At 53.4% G+C, this 18,777-nt stretch overlaps 1 protein-coding gene across 2 annotated transcripts in view; it reads left to right on the top strand.

The window, feature by feature from the left end:
• elmo3 (engulfment and cell motility 3) overlaps positions 1-18,777 on the top strand; it is a 157,799-nt gene that overhangs the window by 86,750 nt on the left and 52,272 nt on the right. For both annotated transcript variants that reach the window (XM_072547656.1, XM_072547659.1), the window contains exon 13: positions 2,107-2,211. In XM_072547656.1, coding sequence (XP_072403757.1) covers positions 2,107-2,211 — 105 coding nt within the window. The remainder of the gene's footprint in view (positions 1-2,106; positions 2,212-18,777) is intronic.

The raw sequence follows: 18,777 nt of genomic DNA on the forward strand, positions 1-18,777 counted from the left end.
GGAGGTGCTCTGAGTGGAGAATTCAAAGGGGTGAAAACCCTTTCCTCGTCTCTGTGCTAAATGACTGGTCCCTTATTTTGAAAGTCTGACCATCAGGGCAACAATGTTTTGATTTACCACGTTAGCATCTTCAGAGGTTTGTATCAGTGAGATCTAATGCCTCTGAACGCCAGTGAATTTACTCTGCGTGGGAACATCCCGGGGACCATTTCAATGAACCTTCACCGCACCACATCCAGTACAGCCATTCTCTTTATTAAATATAAGACTAAAACTAGAGAACGATACAAGTTTGTGTCAAGTGCATTGGACAAGGGACATGGGTAACTTCAGAGGACGTTCGGCCCGGTGCATCACTGGAAGGATGGAAAATCACAAAGGACATTATTAATAGTTCGCTTCCTCCTCTCTTTCAAATCCGCCATCATTCCCCCTCTGCTCAATAAAACGATGCTTTGACCCCTCTCTGTCTTTGCAAACTTGTGCTCCAGCACCAGGCTCCCTTCAGAACATTGAACAGCACAGTCCAGGAACAGGCCCTTCAGCCCACCAATGTTGTGCCGAACATGATGCCCAATTAAACTAATCCCTTCTGCCTGCCCTCGGTCGATATCTCTCCATTTCCTTGCCTATTCATGTGCTCATCTAAAAGTCCCTTTTGCACCCCTATCATATCTGCCTCCTCCCCCACCCCCGGCAGTGCATTCCAGACTCCTCCCACTCTCTGTGTAACAGAAACGTCCTCCTCATATCTTCTTTGAACTTCCCCCTCTCACCCTATCATCTTATAGACATCGATCAAGTCTTCTCTCAGCCTGTGCTGCTCCAGAGAAAACACACCGAGTTTTTCCAGCCTCTCCTTGTAGCTCGTACCCTTTAATCCGGGCAGCGTCCTGATAAACCCCTTCTGTGCCCTCTCCAAAGCCTCCACATCCTTCCTGTAATGTGGTGACCAGAAGTGATCACAGTTCTTTAAGGGGGGGGGTGAGGGGGCTAACCCAAGTCCTAGAAAGCTGCAACATGTCACCCTGACTCTAATAGTTGGTTCCCCAACCAGTAAAGCATGCCATTTGCTGCCTTTACCACCCTACCTACTTGGGTGACCACGCCATCCTCCTCAACATCTCCCCAGTGTTGACTCACTTGTTCCACTCCCAGCTCCTATTCCCTGTTCCCACACTCTTACCTCTGCATTTACCTACTCGCTGCCCATCGATGTCATCACCCCAAAATGCAGCGACAATTTGCAGTGTGCAACTGTTAAAAAAAAGTTTCAAAAATGCAAAAACTATGCAGACAAAATCCACCTCGATCTCCTCACCGCCAGTTCTCTCCTGATCCCTCCATCGTTTGATCTGAGGTACCAAAGTGGACGAAACCTCCTCCATCTGAATGTTACAAAGACACTGTCTTTGGTCCCTGCCACAGCTTTCACCACCCTCTGGCTGAAGAGATTGCTCCTCAGCTCAGTTCTGAAGGGGCACCCCATCACTCTGAGGCTGTGCCCTCAGCTCCTAATCTCTCCCATTGGTGGAAACGTCGTCTCTGTGTCCACTCTGTCCTGGCCTCTCAATATTCTGAAAGTTTCAGTCAGATCCACTCCTCATCCTTCTCAACTCCATTGAGTACAGACCCAGAGTGCTTCACTGTTCGACATATGACAGGCCCTTCATCCTGGGGATCATTGTTGTAAACCTCCTCTGGACCAGCTCTTTCCTTGGATACGGGGCCCAAACCTGCTCACAATATTCCAAACGCCGTCCAACCAGAGACTTACGCAGCCTCAGCCATGTACTCTAACCCCTTTGAAATGAACGCTAATATTACCTTCCTAACTGCCAACCGAACGGTTGTGTTAAGGGAATCCTGAACTAGGACGCTCAAGTCTTTAGACATCCGAGGCCTTCCCCCATTTAGGAAATAGCTTACACCTTTATTCTTCCAGCCAAAGTGTATTACCTCACACTTTCCCACATTGTACTCCATCTGCTGCTTCTTTGCCCGCTCCCCTAGCTTTTCTGAGTCCTTCTGCAGAATCCTCAACACTTCCTGCCCCTCCATCGATCTTTTTGTCATCCCTAAACACGGTGTCCTTTCCTCCTGCAGAACAGTGCCAATCCCTCCTTGGACTTCAGTCGGACACCTCCTGGCCTGCTCCCTCTGGATAACATGACTTACTTTGCCGCGCACCACGCTGATGCCTATAACCGGGTAAGTTGGCACTTTCCTCTCCCTGTGTTCCATCAGAAGCCAGCGGTTGGCATTTCATGACCACTTGGCTTGCGTTGTTGGCACTTGTGTGGGACCCTTTACCTTGAAATGTAAGGGGCCGAGTCAGAGGTGATTAATGCCGTGGGGAAGCGAGGGTTATTGATGTGAACTATAAATGAATAGTGTAGGTGAGTTGGGGTTGGGGTTGGGTGGTGGTGGTGGTAACTGAACTCTGTGACATTCGCCCATCCATGTTGTAGTTGGAGAGTGATGGTGGAGCGTTCAATGTCTTGCCATCACCAGGGCCCTGTCCCATTCTGACCAGCTCCTATTGCTGTCCATTGGAAGGGTTGATATGCAACCTGTGTTATCAATACATCGTGCCTGAGCGTCAGGTTCTGACCTGGAGTTTGAGGCCAGTGCTCCTGCCTCCTGGCAGGAATACCACCCAGTGTGTGGCACACCCCTCTGTTGGCGTCGTACTCAGTGCAGTTCTCCAACTCTCCTTTCTCTCTTGGAGCTCAGCCAAAGGAGCAGAGCCCATCCCCACCTTGGTTAGGGGTTGGTAGCTGTTATCGCACTGCCAGAGTAGATGTTGTAATTGGCTCCAACAGTCATAGTCACTTACTCTTCATGATTGGTATGCATGACTAAGTGTGTGTGAGTTTGTCTCTCTGTGCAGGGGTGTGTGTGTGTGTGCGTGCATGTGTAGGTGTGAGTCTGCATGCATGTGTAGGTGTGAGTCTGCATGCATGTGTAGGTGTGAGGTTGTGTGCGTGTGTGTATGTAAGTGAGAGTCTGTCTGCGCGTGCGTTTGTGTGAGTCTGTGTGCGTGCATGTGTATGTACGTGTGAGTCTGTGTGTGCGTGCGTCTGTAAGTGAGTCTGTGTGTACATGCATATGTAAGAGTGTGTGCGCGTGTGAGAGTCTGTGTGCGGCATGCCTATATAAGCGTGTGGGTCTGTGTGCATGTGCGTATGTGTGAGTCTGTGTGTGTGCATGTATTTATGTGATTGAGACTGTATGTGTTCATATGTACGTCTGAGTGTGTGCACGCGCACGTAAGAAAGTCTGAGTGTGTGGGTGTGTAAGAGTGTGTGCCAGCGAGAGTGTAGCTCTGTGTGTGAGTGAATCTATGTGTATAAGTATGTGTCCGAGTCAGTGTGTGTACTCTGTGTGGATGTGTGTGAGTGAGTGAGTGTGGATTCTGTGTGGGGGGGGGGGTGTGGGTGTGGGTTCTGTGTGGGGGGGTGAGTGAGGGGGGGTGAGTGAGTGTGGATTCTGTGTGGGGGGGTGAGTGAGTAGTGTGGGTTCTGTGTGGGGGGGGTAAGTGAGTGTGGATTCTGTGTGGGGGGCTGTGGGTGTGGGTTCTGTGTGGGTGGGTGTGTGAATGTGTGTGGGGGTGTGTGGGGGAGTGAGTGAGTGTGGGTTCTGTGTCAGAGGGGTGTGTGTGAGTGAGTGTGGGTTCTGTGTGGGGGTGTGTGTGAGTGAGTGTGGGTTCTGTGTGGGGGTGTGTGTGAGTGAGTGTGGGTTCTGTGTGGGGGTGTGTGTGAGTGAGTGTGGGTTCTGTGTGGAGGGGTGTGTGAGTGTGGGTTCTGTGTTGGGGTGTGTGTGAGTGAATGTGTGTGGTGTGTGTGAGTGAGTGTGGGTTCTGTGTGGGGGGATGTGAGAGTGTGGGTTCTGTGTGTGGCGGTGTGTGAGTGAGTGTGGGTTCTGTGTGGGGGTGTGTGAGTGAGTGTGGATTCTGTGTGGGGGGGTGGTGTGTGAGTGAGTGTGCATTCTGTGTGGGTGTGTATGAGTGAGTGTGGGTTCTGTGTTGGGGTGTGTGTGAGTGAGTGTGGGCTCTGTGTGGGGGGGGGTGTGTGAGTGAGTGTGGATTCTGTGTGTGTGGGTATGTGTGAGTGAGTGTGGGTTCTGTGTTGGGGTGTGTGTGAGTGAGTGTGAGTTCTGTGTGGGTGGTGTGTGGGTTCTGTGTGTGTGGGTGTGAGAGTGTGGGATCTGTGTTGGGGTGTGTGTGAGAGAATGTGGGTTCTGTGTGGGGGGGGTGTGTGAGTGAGTGTGGGTTCTGTGTGTGGCGGTGTGTGAGTGAGTGTGGGTTCTGTGTGGGGGTGTGTGAGTGAGTGTGGATTCTGTGTGGGGGGGTGGTGTGTGAGTGAGTGTGCATTCTGTGTGGGTGTGTGCGTGAGTGAGTGTAAATACTGTGTGGTGGGTGCATGTGTGAGAGTGTGGATTCTGTGTGTGTGAGTGAGTGTGGGTTCTGTGTGGAGGGGGTGTGAGTGTGGGTTCTGTGTTGGGGTGTGTGTGTGAGTGAGTGTGGGTTCTGTGTGGAGGGGGTGTGAGTGAGTGTGGGTTCTGTGTGGGGGTGTGTGATGAGTGTGGGTTCTGTGTTGGGGTGTGTGTGAGTGAGTGTGGGTTCTGTGTGCGGGGGGTGTGAGTGAGTGTGGGTTCTGTGTGCGGGGGGTGTGAGTGAGTGTGGGTTCTGTGTGCGGGGGGTGTGAGTGAGTGTGAGTTCTGTGTGCGTGGGGTGTGTGAGTGAGTGTGGGTTCTGTGTTGGGGTGTGTGTGTGAGTGAATGTGGGTTCTGTGTGGGTGGGTGTGTGAGTGAGTGTGGGTTCTGTGTGGATGGGTGTGTGTGAGTGAGTGTGGGTTCTGTGTGGGGGGGTGTGTGAGTGTGGGTTCTGTGTTGGGGTGTGTGTGAGTGAGTGTGGGCTCTGTGTGGGGGGGGGGTGTGTGTGAGTGAGTGTCGGTTCTGTGTTGGGGTGTGTGTGAGTGAGTGTGGGTTCTGTGTGGGGGGTAAGTGAATGTGAGTTCTGTGTGGGTGGGGGTGAGTGAGTGTGGGTTCTGTGTGGGTGTGTGTGAGGGTGTGAGTGTGGGTTTTGTGTGGGTGGGTGTGTGAGTGAGTGTGGGTTCTGTGTGGGTGTGTATGTGTGAGTATGGATTCTGTGTGGGGGGGTGTGTGATTGTGGGTTCTGTGTTGGGGTGTGTGTGAGTGAGTGTGGGCTCTGTGTGGGGGGTGTGTGTGTGAGTGAGTGTGGGTTCTGTGTTGGAGTGTGTGTGAGTGAGTGTGGGCTCTGTGTGGGGGGGGGTGTGTGTGAGTGAGTGTGGATTCTGTGTTGGGGTGTGTGTGTGTGAGTGTGGGTTCTGTGTGGGGGGTAAGTGAATGTGAGTTCTGTGTGGGTGGGGGTGAGTGAGTGTGGGTTCTGTGTGGGGGTGTGTGAGTGAGTGTGGGTTCTGTGTGGGTGTGTGTGAGTGAGTGTGGATTCTGTGTTGGGGGTGTGTGAGTGTGTGTGTGTGTGAGAGTGAGGATTCTGTGTGTGTATGGGTGTGAGTGTGGGTTTTGTGTGTGTGGGTGGGTGTGTGAGTGAGTGTGGGTTCTGTGTGGGTGTGTATGTGTGAGTATGGATTCTGTGTGGGGGGGGTGTGTGATTGTGGGTTCTGTGTGGATGGGTGTGTGTGAGTGAGTGTGGGTTCTGTGTTGGGGTGTGTGTGAGTGAGTGTGGGTTCTGTGTGGGGGGGGTGTGTGAGTGAGTGTGGATTCTGTGTGGGGGGGGGTGTGTGAGTGTGGGTTCTGTATTGGGGTGTGTGTGAGTGAGTGTGGGCTCTGTGAGTGAGTGTGGGTTCTGTGTGGATGGGTGTGTGTGAGTGTGGATTCTGTGTGGGGGTGTGAGAGTGAGTGTGGGTTCTGTGTGGGGGGGGTGAGTGTGGGTTCTATGTGGATTCTGTGTTGGGGGTGTGTGTGAGTGAGTGTGGATTCTGTGTGTGTGTGGGTGTGAGTGTGGGTTCTGTGTGGGTGGGTATGTGAGTGAGTGTGGGTTCTGTGTGGGTGGGTGTGTGAGTGAGTGTGGATTCTGTGTTGGGGGGGTGTGAGTGAGTGTGGGTTCTGTTTGGGGGGGTGTGTGAGTGAGTGTGGATTCTGTGTGTGGGTGAGAGTGTGGGTTCTGTGTGGGTGGGGGTGTGTGGGTTTTAGATTAGATTAGATTAGATTACTTACAGTGTGGAAACAGGCCCTTCGGCCCAACAAGTCCACACCACCCCGCCGAAGCGCAACCCACCCATACCCCTACATCTACCCCTTACCTAACACTACGGGCAATTTAGCATGGCCAATTCACCTGACCTGCACATCTTTGGACTGTGGGAGGAAACCGGAGCACCCGGAGGAAACCCACACAGACACGGGGAGAATGTGCAAACTCCACACAGTCAGTCGCCTGAGGCAGGAATTGAACCCGGGTCTCTGGCGCTGTGAGGCAGCAGTGCTAACCACTGAGTGTGGATTCTGTGTGTATGGGTGCGTGTGTGTGAGTGTGGGTTCTGTGTGGGTGTGTGGGTGTGTGAGTGTGGGTTCTGTGTGGGTGTGTGAGTGTGGGTTCTGTGTGGGTGTGTGAGTGAGTATGGATTCTGTTTGAGTGTGTGTGTGTGTGTGAGTGAATGAGGATTCTGTGTGGGTGTGTGAGTGTGGATTCTGTGTGGGTGTGTGGGTGTGTGAGTGTGGATTCTGTGTGGGTGTGTGAGTGTGGGATTCTGTGTGAGTGAGTATGGATTCTGTTTGAGTGTGTGTGTGTGTGTGAGTGAATGAGGATTCTGTGTGTGAGTGAGTGTGGATTCTGTGTGGGTGAGTGCGTGTGAATTCTGTTTGGGTGTGTGCATGAGAGAGTGTAAATACTGTATGGTGGGTGCATGTGTGAGAGTGTGGATTCTGTGTGGGTGGGTGCGTGTGAGTGAGTGTGGGTTCTGTGTGTGTGGGTGTGCGTGAGTGTGGATTCTGTGTGTGGGTGTGAGTGAGTGCAGGTTCTGTGTGAGTGTAGATTCGGTGTGGGTGGGTGCGTGTGAGTGTGGATTCTGTGTGTGTGGGTGTGCGTGAGTGTGGATTCTGTGTGTGTGAGTGAGTGTGGATTCTGTGTGTGGGTGTGAGTGAGTGTGGATTCTGTGTGTGTCTGTGTGAGTGAGTGTGGATTCTGTGTGTGTGGGTGTGCGTGAGTGTGGATTCTGTGTGTGGGTGTGAGTGAGTGTGGATTCTGTGTGTGTGGGTGGGTGTGTGTGAGTGTGGGTTCTGTGGGTGGGTGCATGTGGATTCTGTGCGGGGGGGTGTGTCTGAGTGAGTGTGGGTTCTGTGTGGGTGGGTGTGTGAGTGAGTGTGGATTCTGTGCGGGGGAGTGTGTCTGATGAGTGTGGGTTCTGTGTGGGTGGGTGCGTGTGAGTGTGAATTTGGTGTGAGTGAATGTGGATTCTGTGTGGGTGAGTATGTGTGAGTGCATGTGGGTTCTGAGTGAGTGTGGATTCAGTGTGGGTGTGTGTGAGTGAGTGTGTATTCCGTGTGAGTGCATGTGTGAGTGAGTGAGTGTGGGTTCTCTGTGGGTGGGTGTGTGTGAGAGAGTGTGGATTCTGTGTGGGTGTGTGTGTCTGTCAGAGTATCTCAGTGTGAATGTGTGTGTCTCTGTGCGCGTGTATCTGTGTGAGGGTGTGTGTCTGTGCGAGTGTCTCTGTGTGGGGTTATGTGTGTCTGTGCGAGTGTCTCTGTGTGGGGGTCTATGTGTCTGTGTGAGGGTGTGAGAGTGTCTCTGTGTGAGGGTGTGTGTCTGTGCGAGAGTCTCTATGTGAGGGTGTGTGTCTGTGCGAGTGTCTCTGTGTGAGGGTGAGTGTGTGTCTGTGCGAGTGTCTCTGTGTGAGGTGGTGTCTGCGAGTATCTCTCTGTGAGGGTGTGTGTGTGTCTGTGCGAGTATCTCTCTGTGAGGGTGTGTGTGTGTGTCTGTGCGAGTATCTCTCTGTGAGGGTGTGTGTGTGTCTGTGTGAGTGTCTCTGTGAGGGTGTGTGTGTCTGTGCGAGTGGGTGTGTGTGTGTGTGTCTGTGCGAGTGTCTCTGTGAGGGTGTGTGTGTCTGTGCGAGTGTCTCTGTGTGGGGGTCTATGTGTCTGTGTGAGGGTGTGAGAGTGTCTCTGTGTGAGGGTGTGTGTCTGTGCGAGTGTCTCTGTGTGAGGGTGAGTGTGTGTCTGTGCGAGTGTCTCTGTGTGAGGGTGAGTGTGTGTCTGTGCGAGTGTCTCTGTGTGAGGGTGTGCGTGTCTGTGCGAGTGTCTCTGTGTGAGGGTGTGTGTGTCTGTGCGAGTGTTTCTGTGTGAGGTGGTGTCTGCGAGTATCTCTCTGTGAGGGTGTGTGTGTGTCTGTGCGAGTATCTCTCTGTGAGGGTGTGTGTGTGTCTGTGCGAGTATCTCTCTGTGAGGGTGTGTGTGTGTCTGTGTGAGTGTCTCTGTGAGGGTGTGTGTGTCTGTGCGAGTGTGTCTGTGTGAGGGTGTGTGTGTGTGTGTCTGTGCGAGTGTCTCTGTGAGGGTGTGTGTGTCTGTGCGAGTGTGTCTGTGTGAGGGTGTGTGTGTGTCTGTGCGAGTGTGTCTGTGTGAGGGTGTGTGTGTGTCTGTGCGAGTGTCTCTGTGAGGGTGTGTATGTCTGTGCGAGTGTTTCTGTGTGAGGGGGTGTGTGTGTCTGTGCGAGTGTCTCTGTGTGAGGGGGTGTGTGTGTCTGTGTGAGTGTCTCTGTGAGGGTGTGTGTGTCTGTGCGAGTGTTTCTGTGTGAGGGTGTGTGTCTGTGCGAGTGTCTCTGTGTGAGGGGGTGTGTGTGTCTGTGTGTGTGTCTGTGCGAGTGTTTCTGTGTGAGGGTGTGTGTGTCTGTGCGAGGGTCTCTGTGTGAAGGTGTGTGTGTCTGTGTGAGGGTGTGTGTCTGTGCGAGTGTTTCTGTGTGAGGGTGTGTGTGCCTGTGTGAGTGTTTCTGTGTCTTTGCAAGTGTTTCTGTGTGGGGGTGGGGGTGTGTCTGTGCGAATGTCTCTGTGTGAAGGTGTGTGTCTGTGCGAGTGTCTGTGTGAGGGTGTGTGTGTCTGTGCGAGTGTCTCTGTGCGAGGGTGTGTGTCTGTGTGAGTGTCTCTGTGTGTCTGTGTGAGGTTGTGTGTTTCTGTGCGAGTGTTTCTGTGTGAGGGTGTGTGTGTCTGTGCGAGTGTCTCTGTGTGAGGGTGTGTGTCTGTGAGTGTCTCTGTGTGTCTGAGGGTGTGTGTGTCTGTGCGAGTGTTTCTGTGTGGGGGTGGGGGTGTCTGTGCAAGTGTTTCTGTGTGAGGGTGTATATGTCTGTGCGAGTGGGTCTGTGTGTCTGTGCGAGGTGTCTCTCTGTGAGTGTCTGTGTGTATGTGTGAGGGTGTGTGGTTGTCTATGTGTCTGTGTGAGGGTGTGTGGCTGTGCGAGTGTCTCTGTGTGAGGTTATGTGTCTGTGTGAGTGTTTCTGTGTGAGGGTGTGTGTCTGTGTGAGTGTTTCTGTGTGAGGGTGTGTGTGTCTGTGTGAGTGTTTCTGCGTGAGGGTGTGTGTGTCTGTGAGAGTGTTTCTGTGTGAGGGTCTCTGTGTGTCTGTGTGAGGGTGTGTGTTTGTGCGAGTGTCTCTGTGTGAGGGTGTGTGTGTCTGTGCGAGTGTTTCTGTGTGAGGGTGTGTGTGTCTGTGCGAGTGTCTCTGTGTGAGGGTGAGTGTGTCTGTGCGAGTGTCTCTGTGTGAGGGTGTGTGTGTGTCTTTGCAAGTGTCTCTGTGTGAGGGTGTGTGTCTGTGTGAGTGTTTCTGTGTAAGGTTGTGTGTGTCTGTGCGAGTGTCTCTGTGTGAGGGCGAGTGTCTCTGTGTGAGGGGGTATGTGTGTCTTTGCAAGTGTCTCTGTGTGAGGATGTGTGTGACTGTGCGAGTGTTTCTGTGTGAGGGTGTGTGTGTGCCTGTGCGAGTGTCTCTGTGTGAGGGTGTGTGAGTCTGTGCGAGTGTTTCTGTGCGAGTGTCTCTGTGTGTCTGTGTGAGGGTGTGTGTTTGTGCGAGTGTCTCTGTGAGGGTGCCTGTGTCTGTGCGAGTGTTTCTGTGTGAAGGTGTGTGTCTGTGCGAGTGTCTCTGTGTGAGAGTGTGTGTGTGTCTGTGCGAGTGTCTCTGTGTGTGTGTCTGCGAGTGTCTCTGTGTGAGGGGGTATGTGTGTGTCTCTGTGAGGGTGTGTGTGTCTGTGCAAGTGTCTCTGTGTGAGGGTGTGTGTGTGTCTGCGAGTGTCTCTGTGTGAGGGGGTATGTGTGTGTCTCTGTGAGGATGTGTGTGTCTGTGCGAGTGTCTCTGTGTGAGGGTGAGTGTTTGTCTGTGCGAGTGTCTCTGTGTGAGGGTGTGTGTGTGTGTCTGTGCGAGTGTTTCTGTGTGAGGGTGTGTGTGCCTGTGCAAGTGTTTCTGTGTGGGGGTGGGGGTGTGTCTGTGCGAGTGTCTCTGTGTGAGGGTGTGTGTGTCTGTGCGAGTGTTTCTGTGTGAGGGTGTGTGTGTGTCTGTGCGAGTGTCTATGTGTGAGGGGGTGTGTGTGTCTGTGCGAGTGTCTCTGTGTGAGGGGGTGTGTGTGTCTGTGCGAGTGTTTCTGTGTGAGGGTGTGTGTGTGTCTGTGCGAGTGTCTCTGTGAGGGTGTGTGTGTGTCTGTGCGAGTGTCTGTGAGGGTGTGTGTGTGTCTGTGTGAGTGTCTCTGTGAGGGTGTGTGTGTCTGTGCGAGTGTCTCTGTGTGAGGGTGAGTGTGTGTCTGTGCGAGTGTCTCTGTGTGAGGGTGTGTGTGTGTCTGTGTGAGGGTGTGTGTGTCTGTGCAAGTGTTTCTGTGTGGGGGTGGGGGGGTGTCTGTGCGAGTGTCTCTGTGTGAGGGGGTGTGTGTGTCTGTGCGAGTGTTTCTGTGTGAGGGTGTGTGTGTGTCTGTGCGAGTGTCTCTGTGTGAGGGGGTGTGTGTGTCTGTGCGAGTGTCTCTGTGAGGGTGTGTGTGTGTCTGTGTGAGTGTCTCTGTGTGAGGGTGTGTGTTTCTGTGTGAGGGTGTGCGTCTCTGCGAGTGTCTCTGTGTGTCTGTGTGAGGGGGTGTGTATCTGTGCGAATGGGTGTGTGTCTGTGTGAGTGTCTCTGTGTGTCTGTGTGAGGGTGTGTGTGTCTGAGTGAGGGTGTGTGTGTCTGTGCGAGTGTCTCTGTGTGAGGGTCTCTGTGTGTCTGTGTGAGGGTGTGTGTGTCTGTGCGAGTGTTTCTGTGTGAGGGTGTGTGTCTGTGCAAGTGTTTCTGTGTGGGGGTGGGGGTGTGTCTGTGCGAGTGTCTCTGTGTGAGGGGGTGTGTGTGTGTCTGTGCGAGTGTTTCTGTGTGAGGGTGTGTGTGTGTCTGTGTGAGTGTCTCTGTGAGGGTGTGTGTGTGTCTGTGTGAGTGTCTCTGTGTGAGAGTGTGTGTCTGTGCGAGTGTTTCTGTGTGTGTGTGTCTGTGTGAGTGTTTCTGTGTGAGGGTGTGTGTTTCTGTGTGAGGGTGTGTGTGTCTGTGCAAGTGTTTCTGTGTGGGGGTGGGGGGGTGTCTGTGTGAGTGTCTCTGTGTGAAGGTATGTGTCTGTGCCAGTGTCTCTGTGTGAGTGTCTCTGTGTGTCTGTGTGAGGGTGTGTGTGTATGGGAGTGTTTCTGTGTGAGGGTGTGTGTGTCTGTGCGAGTGTGTCTGTGTGAGGGTGTGTGTGTCTGTGTGAGGGTGTGTGTGTGTCTGTGCGAGTGTTTCTGTGTGAGGGTGTGTGTGTCTGTGCGAGTGTGTGTGTGTGTCTGTGCGAGTGTCTCTGTGTGAGGGTGTGTGTGTGTCTGTGCGAGTGTTTCTGTGTGAGGGTGTGTGTGTCTGTGCGAGTGTCTCTGTGTGAGGGTGTGTGTGTCTGTGCGAGTGTGTGTGTGTGTCTGTGCGAGTGTCTCTGTGCGAGTGTGTGTGTGTGTCTGTGCGAGTGTCTCTGTGTGAGGGGGTGTGTGTGTCTGTGCGAGTGTCTCTGTGTGAGGGTGTGTGTGTCTGTGCGAGTGTTTCTGTGTGTCTGTGTGAGGGTGTGTGTTTCTGTGTGAGGGTGTGTGTGTCTGTGCAAGTGTTTCTGTGTGGCGGTGGCGGTGGGGGTGTGTGTGCGCGAGTGTCTCTGTGTGAAGGTGTGTGTCTGTGCCAGTGTCTCTGTGTGAGTGTCTCTGTGTGTCTGTGTGAGGGTGTGTGTGTGTGTGAGAGTTTCTGTGTGAGGGTGTGTGTGTCTGTGCGAGTGTTTCTGTGTGAGGGTGTGTGTGTCTGTGCGAGTGTTTCTGTGTGAGGGTGTGTGTGTCTGTGCGAGTGTTTCTGTGTGAGGGTGTGTGTGTCTGTGCGAGTGTTTCTGTGTGAGGGTGTGTGTGTCTGTGCGAGTGTGTCTGTGTGAGGGTGTGTGTGTCTGTGCGAGTGTTTCTGTGTGAGGGTGTGTGTGTCTGTGCGAGTGTGTCTGTGTGAGGGTGTGTGTGTCTGTGCGAGTGTTTCTGTGTGAGGGTGTGTGTGTCTGTGCGAGTGTTTCTGTGTGAGGGTGTGTGTGTCTGTGCGAGTGTGTCTTTGTGAGGGTGTGTGTGCGTCTGTGCGAGTGTCTCTGTGTGAGGGTGTGTGTGTCTGTGCGAGTGTTTCTGTGTGTCTGTGTGAGGGTGTGTGTTTCTGTGTGAGGGTGTGTGTGTCTGTGCAAGTGTTTCTGTGTGGCGGTGGCGGTGGGGGTGTGTGTGCGCGAGTGTCTCTGTGTGAAGGTGTGTGTCTGTGCCAGTGTCTCTGTGTGAGTGTCTCTGTGTGTCTGTGTGAGGGTGTGTGTGTGTGTGAGAGTTTCTGTGTGAGGGTGTGTGTGTCTGTGCGAGTGTTTCTGTGTGAGGGTGTGTGTTTCTGTGTGAGGGTGTGTGTGTCTGTGCGAGTGTGTCTGTGTGAGGGTGTGTGTGTCTGTGCGAGTGTGTGTGTGTCTGTGCGAGTGTTTCTGTGTGAGGGTGTGTGTGTGTCTGTGCGAGTGTTTCTGTGTGAGGGTGTGTGTGTCTGTGCGAGTGTCTCTGTGTGAGGGTGTGTGTGTGTCTGTGCGAGTGTTTCTGTGTGAGGGTGTGTGTGTCTGTGCGAGTGTCTCTGTGTGAGGGTGTGTGTGTCTGTGCGAGTGTCTCTGTGTGAGGGTGTGTGTGTCAGTGCGAGTGCCTCTGTGTGAGGGTGTGTGTGAGTGTTTCTGTGTGTGTGTGTGTGTGTCTGTGCGAGTGTCTCTGTGTGAGGGTGTGTGTGTCTGTGCGAGTGTCTCTGTGTGAGGGTGTGTGTGTCTGTGCGAGTGTCTCTGTGTGAGGGTGTGTGTCTGTGCGAGTGTTTCTGTGTGAGGGTGTATATGTCTGTGCAAGTATCTCTGTGTGAGGGTGTGTGTCTGTGCGAGCATGTGTGTGAGTGTCTGTGTGAGGGTGTGTGTGTCTGTGCGAGTGTCTCTGTGTGAGAGTGTGTGTCTGTGCGTGTGTCTCTGTGTGAGGGGGTGTGTGTGTGTCTGTGCGAGTGTTTCTGTGTGAGGGTGTGTGTGTGTCTGTGTGAGTGTCTCTGTGAGGGTGTGTGTGTGTATGTGTGAGTGTCTCTGTGTGAGAGTGTGTGTCTGTGCGAGTGTTTCTGTGTGTGTGTGTCTGTGTGAGTGTTTCTGTGTGAGGGTGTGTGTGTCTGTGCAAGTGTTTCTGTGTGGGGGTGGGGGTGTGTCTGTGCGAGTGTCTCTGTGTGAAGGTGTGTGTCTGTGCCAGTGTCTCTGTGTGAGTGTCTCTGTGTGTCTGTGTGAGGGTGTGTGTATGGGAGTGTTTCTATGTGAGGGTGTGTGTGTCTGTGCGAGTGTGTCTGTGTGAGGGTGTGTGTGTCTGTGTGAGGGTGTGTGTGTGTCTGTGCGAGTGTTTCTGTGTGAGGGTGTGTGTGTCTGTGCGAGTGTGTGTGTGTGTCTGTGCGAGTGTCTCTGTGTGAGGGTGTGTGTGTGTCTGTGCGAGTGTTTCTGTGTGAGGGTGTGTGTGTCTGTGTGAGGGTGTGTGTGTCTGTGCGAGTGTTTCTGTGTCTCTGTGTGAGGGTGTGTGTGTCTGTGCGAGTGTTTCTGTGTGTCTGTGTGAGGGTGTGTGTTTCTGTGTGAGGGTGTGTGTGTCTGTGCGAGTGTCTCTGTGTGAGGGTGTGTGTGTGTCTGTGCGAGTGTTTCTGTGTGAGGGTGTGTGTGTCTGTGCGAGTGTCTCTGTGTGAGGGTGTGTGTGTCTGTGCGAGTGTTTCTGTGTGTCTGTGTGAGGGTGTGTGTTTCTGTGTGAGGGTGTGTGTCTGTGCGAGTGTTTCTGTGTGAGGGTGTGTGTGTCTGTGCGAGTGTCTCTGTGTGAGGGTGTGTGTGTCTGTGCGAGTGTTTCTGTGTGTCTGTGTGAGGGTGTGAGAGTGTCTCTGTGTGAGGGTGTGTGTCTGTGCGAGAGTCTCTATGTGAGGGTGTGTGTCTGTGCGAGTGTCTCTGTGTGAGGGTGTGTGTGTCTGTGCAAGTGTTTCTGTGTGAGGGTGTGTGTGTCTGTGCGAGTGTGTGTGTGTGTCTGTGCGAGTGTCTCTGTGTGAGGGTGTGTGTGTGTCTGTGCGAGTGTCTCTGTGTGAGGGTGTGTGTGTCTGTGCGAGTGTTTCTGTGTGTCTGTGTGAGGGTGTGTGTGTCTGTGCAAGTGTTTCTGTGTGGCGGTGGCGGTGGGGGTGTGTGTGCGCGAGTGTCTCTGTGTGAAGGTGTGTGTCTGTGCCAGTGTCTCTGTGTGTCTGTGTGAGGGTGTGTGTGTGTGTGAGAGTTTCTGTGTGAGGGTGTGTGTGTCTGTGCGAGTGTTTCTGTGTGAGGGTGTGTGTGTCTGTGCGAGTGTGTGTGTGTCTGTGCGAGTGTTTCTGTGTGAGGGTGTGTGTGTGTCTGTGCGAGTGTTTCTGTGTGAGGGTGTGTGTGTCTGTGCGAGTGTCTCTGTGTGAGGGTGTGTGTGTGTCTGTGCGAGTGTTTCTGTGTGAGGGTGTGTGTGTCTGTGCGAGTGTCTCTGTGTGAGGGTGTGTGTGTCTGTGCGAGTGTCTCTGTGTGAGGGTGTGTGTGTCTGTGCGAGTGCCTCTGTGTGAGGGTGTGTGTGAGTGTTTCTGTGTGTGTGTGTGTGTGTGTGTCTGTGCGAGTGTCTCTGTGTGAGGGTGTGTGTGTCTGTGCGAGTGTCTCTGTGTGAGGGTGTGTGTCTGTGCGAGTGTTTCTGTGTGAGGGTGTATATGTCTGTGCAAGTATCTCTGTGTGAGGGTGTGTGTCTGTGCGAGCATGTGTGTGAGTGTCTGTGTGAGGGTGTGTGTGTCTGTGCGAGTGTCTCTGTGTGAGAGTGTGTGTCTGTGCGTGTGTCTCTGTGTGAGGGGGTGTGTGTCTGTGCGAGTGTCTCTGCGTGAGGGGGTGTGTGTGTCTGTGCGAGTGTCTCTGTGTGAGGGAGTGTGTGTGTCTGTGTGAGTGTTTCTGTGTGAGGGTGTGTGTGTGTCTGTGCGAGTGTTTCTGTGTGAGGGTGTGTGTGTGCCTGTGCGAGTGTCTCTGTGAGGGAGTGTGTGTGTCTGTATGAGTGTCTCTGTGAGGGTGTGTGTGTGTCTGTGTGAGTGTCTCTGTGAGGGTGTGTGTGTGTCTGTGTGAGTGTCTCTGTGTGAGGGTGTGTGTCTGTGCGAGTGTCTCTGTGTGAGGGTGTGTGTTAGTGTTTCTGTGTGAGGGTGTGTGTCTGTGCGAGTGTCTCTGTGTGAGGGTGTGTGTCTGTGTGAATGTTTCTGTGTGAGGGTGTGTGTGTCTGTGCGAGTGTCTCTGTGTGAGGGTGTGTGTGCCTGTGCGAGTGTTTCTGTGTGAGGGTGTGTGTGTGTGTCTGTGCGAGTGTCTCTGTGTGAGGGTGTGTGTCTGTGTATGTGTCTCTGTGTGAGGGTGTGTATGTGTGTGAGTGTGTGAATGTGTGAGTGTCTGTGTGCGGGTGTGTGTGTCGGTGCGAGTGTCTCTGTGTGTCTGCGAGTGTCTCTGTGTGAGGGTGTGTGTGTGTGTGAGAGTTTCTGTGTGAGGGTGTGTGTGTCTGTGCGAGTGTTTCTGTGTGAGGGTGTGTGTTTCTGTGTGAGGGTGTGTGTGTCTGTGCGAGTGTGTCTGTGCGAGGGTGTGTGTGTCTGTGCGAGGGTGTGTGTGTCTGTGCGAGTGTGTGTGTGTCTGTGCGAGTGTTTCTGTGTGAGGGTGTGTGTGTGTCTGTGCGAGTGTTTCTGTGTGAGGGTGTGTGTGTCTGTGCGAGTGTCTCTGTGTGAGGGTGTGTGTGTGTCTGTGCGAGTGTTTCTGTGTGAGGGTGTGTGTGTCTGTGCGAGTGTCTCTGTGTGAGGGTGTGTGTGTCTGTGCGAGTGCCTCTGTGTGAGGGTGTGTGTGAGTGTTTCTGTGTGTGTGTGTGTGTGTCTGTGCGAGTGTCTCTGTGTGAGGGTGTGTGTGTCTGTGCGAGTGTCTCTGTGTGAGGGTGTGTGTGTCTGTGCGAGTGTCTCTGTGTGAGGGTGTGTGTCTGTGCGAGTGTTTCTGTGTGAGGGTGTATATGTCTGTGCAAGTATCTCTGTGTGAGGGTGTGTGTCTGTGCGAGCATGTGTGTGAGTGTCTGTGTGAGGGTGTGTGTGTCTGTGCGAGTGTCTCTGTGTGAGAGTGTGTGTCTGTGCGTGTGTCTCTGTGTGAGGGGGTGTGTGTGTGTCTGTGCGAGTGTTTCTGTGTGAGGGTGTGTGTGTGTCTGTGTGAGTGTCTCTGTGAGGGTGTGTGTGTGTCTGTGTGAGTGTCTCTGTGTGAGAGTGTGTGTCTGTGCGAGTGTTTCTGTGTGTGTGTGTCTGTGTGAGTGTTTCTGTGTGAGGGTGTGTGTGTCTGTGCAAGTGTTTCTGTGTGGGGGTGGGGGTGTGTCTGTGCCAGTGTCTCTGTGTGAGTGTCTCTGTGTGTCTGTGTGAGGGTGTGTGTGTATGGGAGTGTTTCTGTGTGAGGGTGTGTGTGTCTGTGCGAGTGTGTCTGTGTGAGGGTGTGTGTGTCTGTGTGAGGGTGTGTGTGTGTCTGTGCGAGTGTTTCTGTGTGAGGGTGTGTGTGTCTGTGCGAGTGTGTGTGTGTGTCTGTGCGAGTGTCTCTGTGTGAGGGTGTGTGTGTCTGTGCGAGTGTCTCTGTGTGAGGGTGTGTGTGTCTGTGCGAGTGTATGTGTGTGTCTGTGCGAGTGTCTCTGTGTGAGGGTGTGTGTGTGTCTGTGCGAGTGTCTCTGTGTGAGGGTGTGTGTGTCTGTGCGAGTGTTTCTGTGTGTCTGTGTGAGGGTGTGTGTTTCTGTGTGAGGGTGTGTGTGTCTGTGCAAGTGTTTCTGTGTGAGGGTGTGTGTTTCTGTGTGAGGGTGTGTGTGTCTGTGCAAGTGTTTCTGTGTGGGGGTGGGGGGGTGTCTGTGTGAGTGTCTCTGTGTGAAGGTGTGTGTCTGTGCCAGTGTCTCTGTGTGAGTGTCTCTGTGTGTCTGTGTGAGGGTGTGTGTGTGTGTGAGAGTTTCTGTGTGAGGGTGTGTGTGTCTGTGCGAGTGTTTCTGTGTGAGGGTGTGTGTGTCTGTGCGAGTGTGTCTGTGTGAGGTTGTGTGTCTGTGTGAGGGTGTGTGTGTCTGTGCGAGTGTTTCTGTGTGAGGGTGTGTGTGTCTGTGTGAGTGTGTGTGTGTGTCTGTGCGAGTGTCTCTGTGTGAGGGTGTGTGTGTGTCTGTGCGAGTGTTTCTGTGTGAGGGTGTGTGTGTCTGTGCGAGTGTTTCTGTGTGAGGGTGTGTGTGTCTGTGTGAGTGTGTGTGTGTGTGTCTGTGCGAGTGTCTCTGTGTGAGGGTGTGTGTGTGTCTGTGCGAGTGTTTCTGTGTGAGGGTGTGTGTGTCTGTGCGAGTGTCTCTGTGTGAGGGTGTGTGTGTCTGTGCGAGTGTGTGTGTGTGTGTCTGTGCGAGTGTCTCTGTGTGAGGGTGTGTGTGCGTCTGTGCGAGTGTCTCTGTGTGAGGGTGTGTGTGTCTGTGCGAGTGTTTCTGTGTGTCTGTGTGAGGGTGTGTGTTTCTGTGTGAGGGTGTGTGTGTCTGTGCAAGTGTTTCTGTGTGGCGGTGGCGGTGGGGGTGTGTGTGCGCGAGTGTCTCTGTGTGAAGGTGTGTGTCTGTGCCAGTGTCTCTGTGTGTCTGTGTGAGGGTGTGTGTGTGTGTGAGAGTTTCTGTGTGAGGGTGTGTGTGTCTGTGCGAGTGTTTCTGTGTGAGGGTGTGTGTTTCTGTGTGAGGGTGTGTGTGTCTGTGTGAGGGTGTGTGTGTCTGTGCGAGTGTGTGTGTGTCTGTGCGAGTGTTTCTGTGTGAGGGTGTGTGTGTGTCTGTGCGAGTGTTTCTGTGTGAGGATGTGTGTGTCTGTGCGAGTGTCTCTGTGTGAGGGTGTGTGTGTCTGTGCGAGTGTCTCTGTGTGAGGGTGTGTGTGTCTGTGCGAGTGCCTCTGTGTGAGGGTGTGTGTGAGTGTTTCTGTGTGTGTCTGTGCGAGTGTCTCTGTGTGAGGGTGTGTGTGTCTGTGCGAGTGTCTCTGTGTGAGGGTGTGTGTGTCTGTGCGAGTGTCTCTGTGTGAGGGTGTGTGTCTGTGCGAGTGTTTCTGTGTGAGGGTGTATATGTCTGTGCAAGTATCTCTGTGTGAGGGTGTGTGTCTGTGCGAGCATGTGTGTGAGTGTCTGTGTGAGGGTGTGTGTGTCTGTGCGAGTGTCTCTGTGTGAGAGTGTGTGTCTGTGCGTGTGTCTCTGTGTGAGGGGGTCTGTGTCTGTGCGAGTGTTTCTGTGTGAGGGGGTGTGTGCG

The sequence above is a fragment of the Chiloscyllium punctatum genome, chromosome 26 (assembly GCF_047496795.1).
Source record: "Chiloscyllium punctatum isolate Juve2018m chromosome 26, sChiPun1.3, whole genome shotgun sequence".
NCBI lineage: Eukaryota > Metazoa > Chordata > Chondrichthyes > Orectolobiformes > Hemiscylliidae > Chiloscyllium > Chiloscyllium punctatum.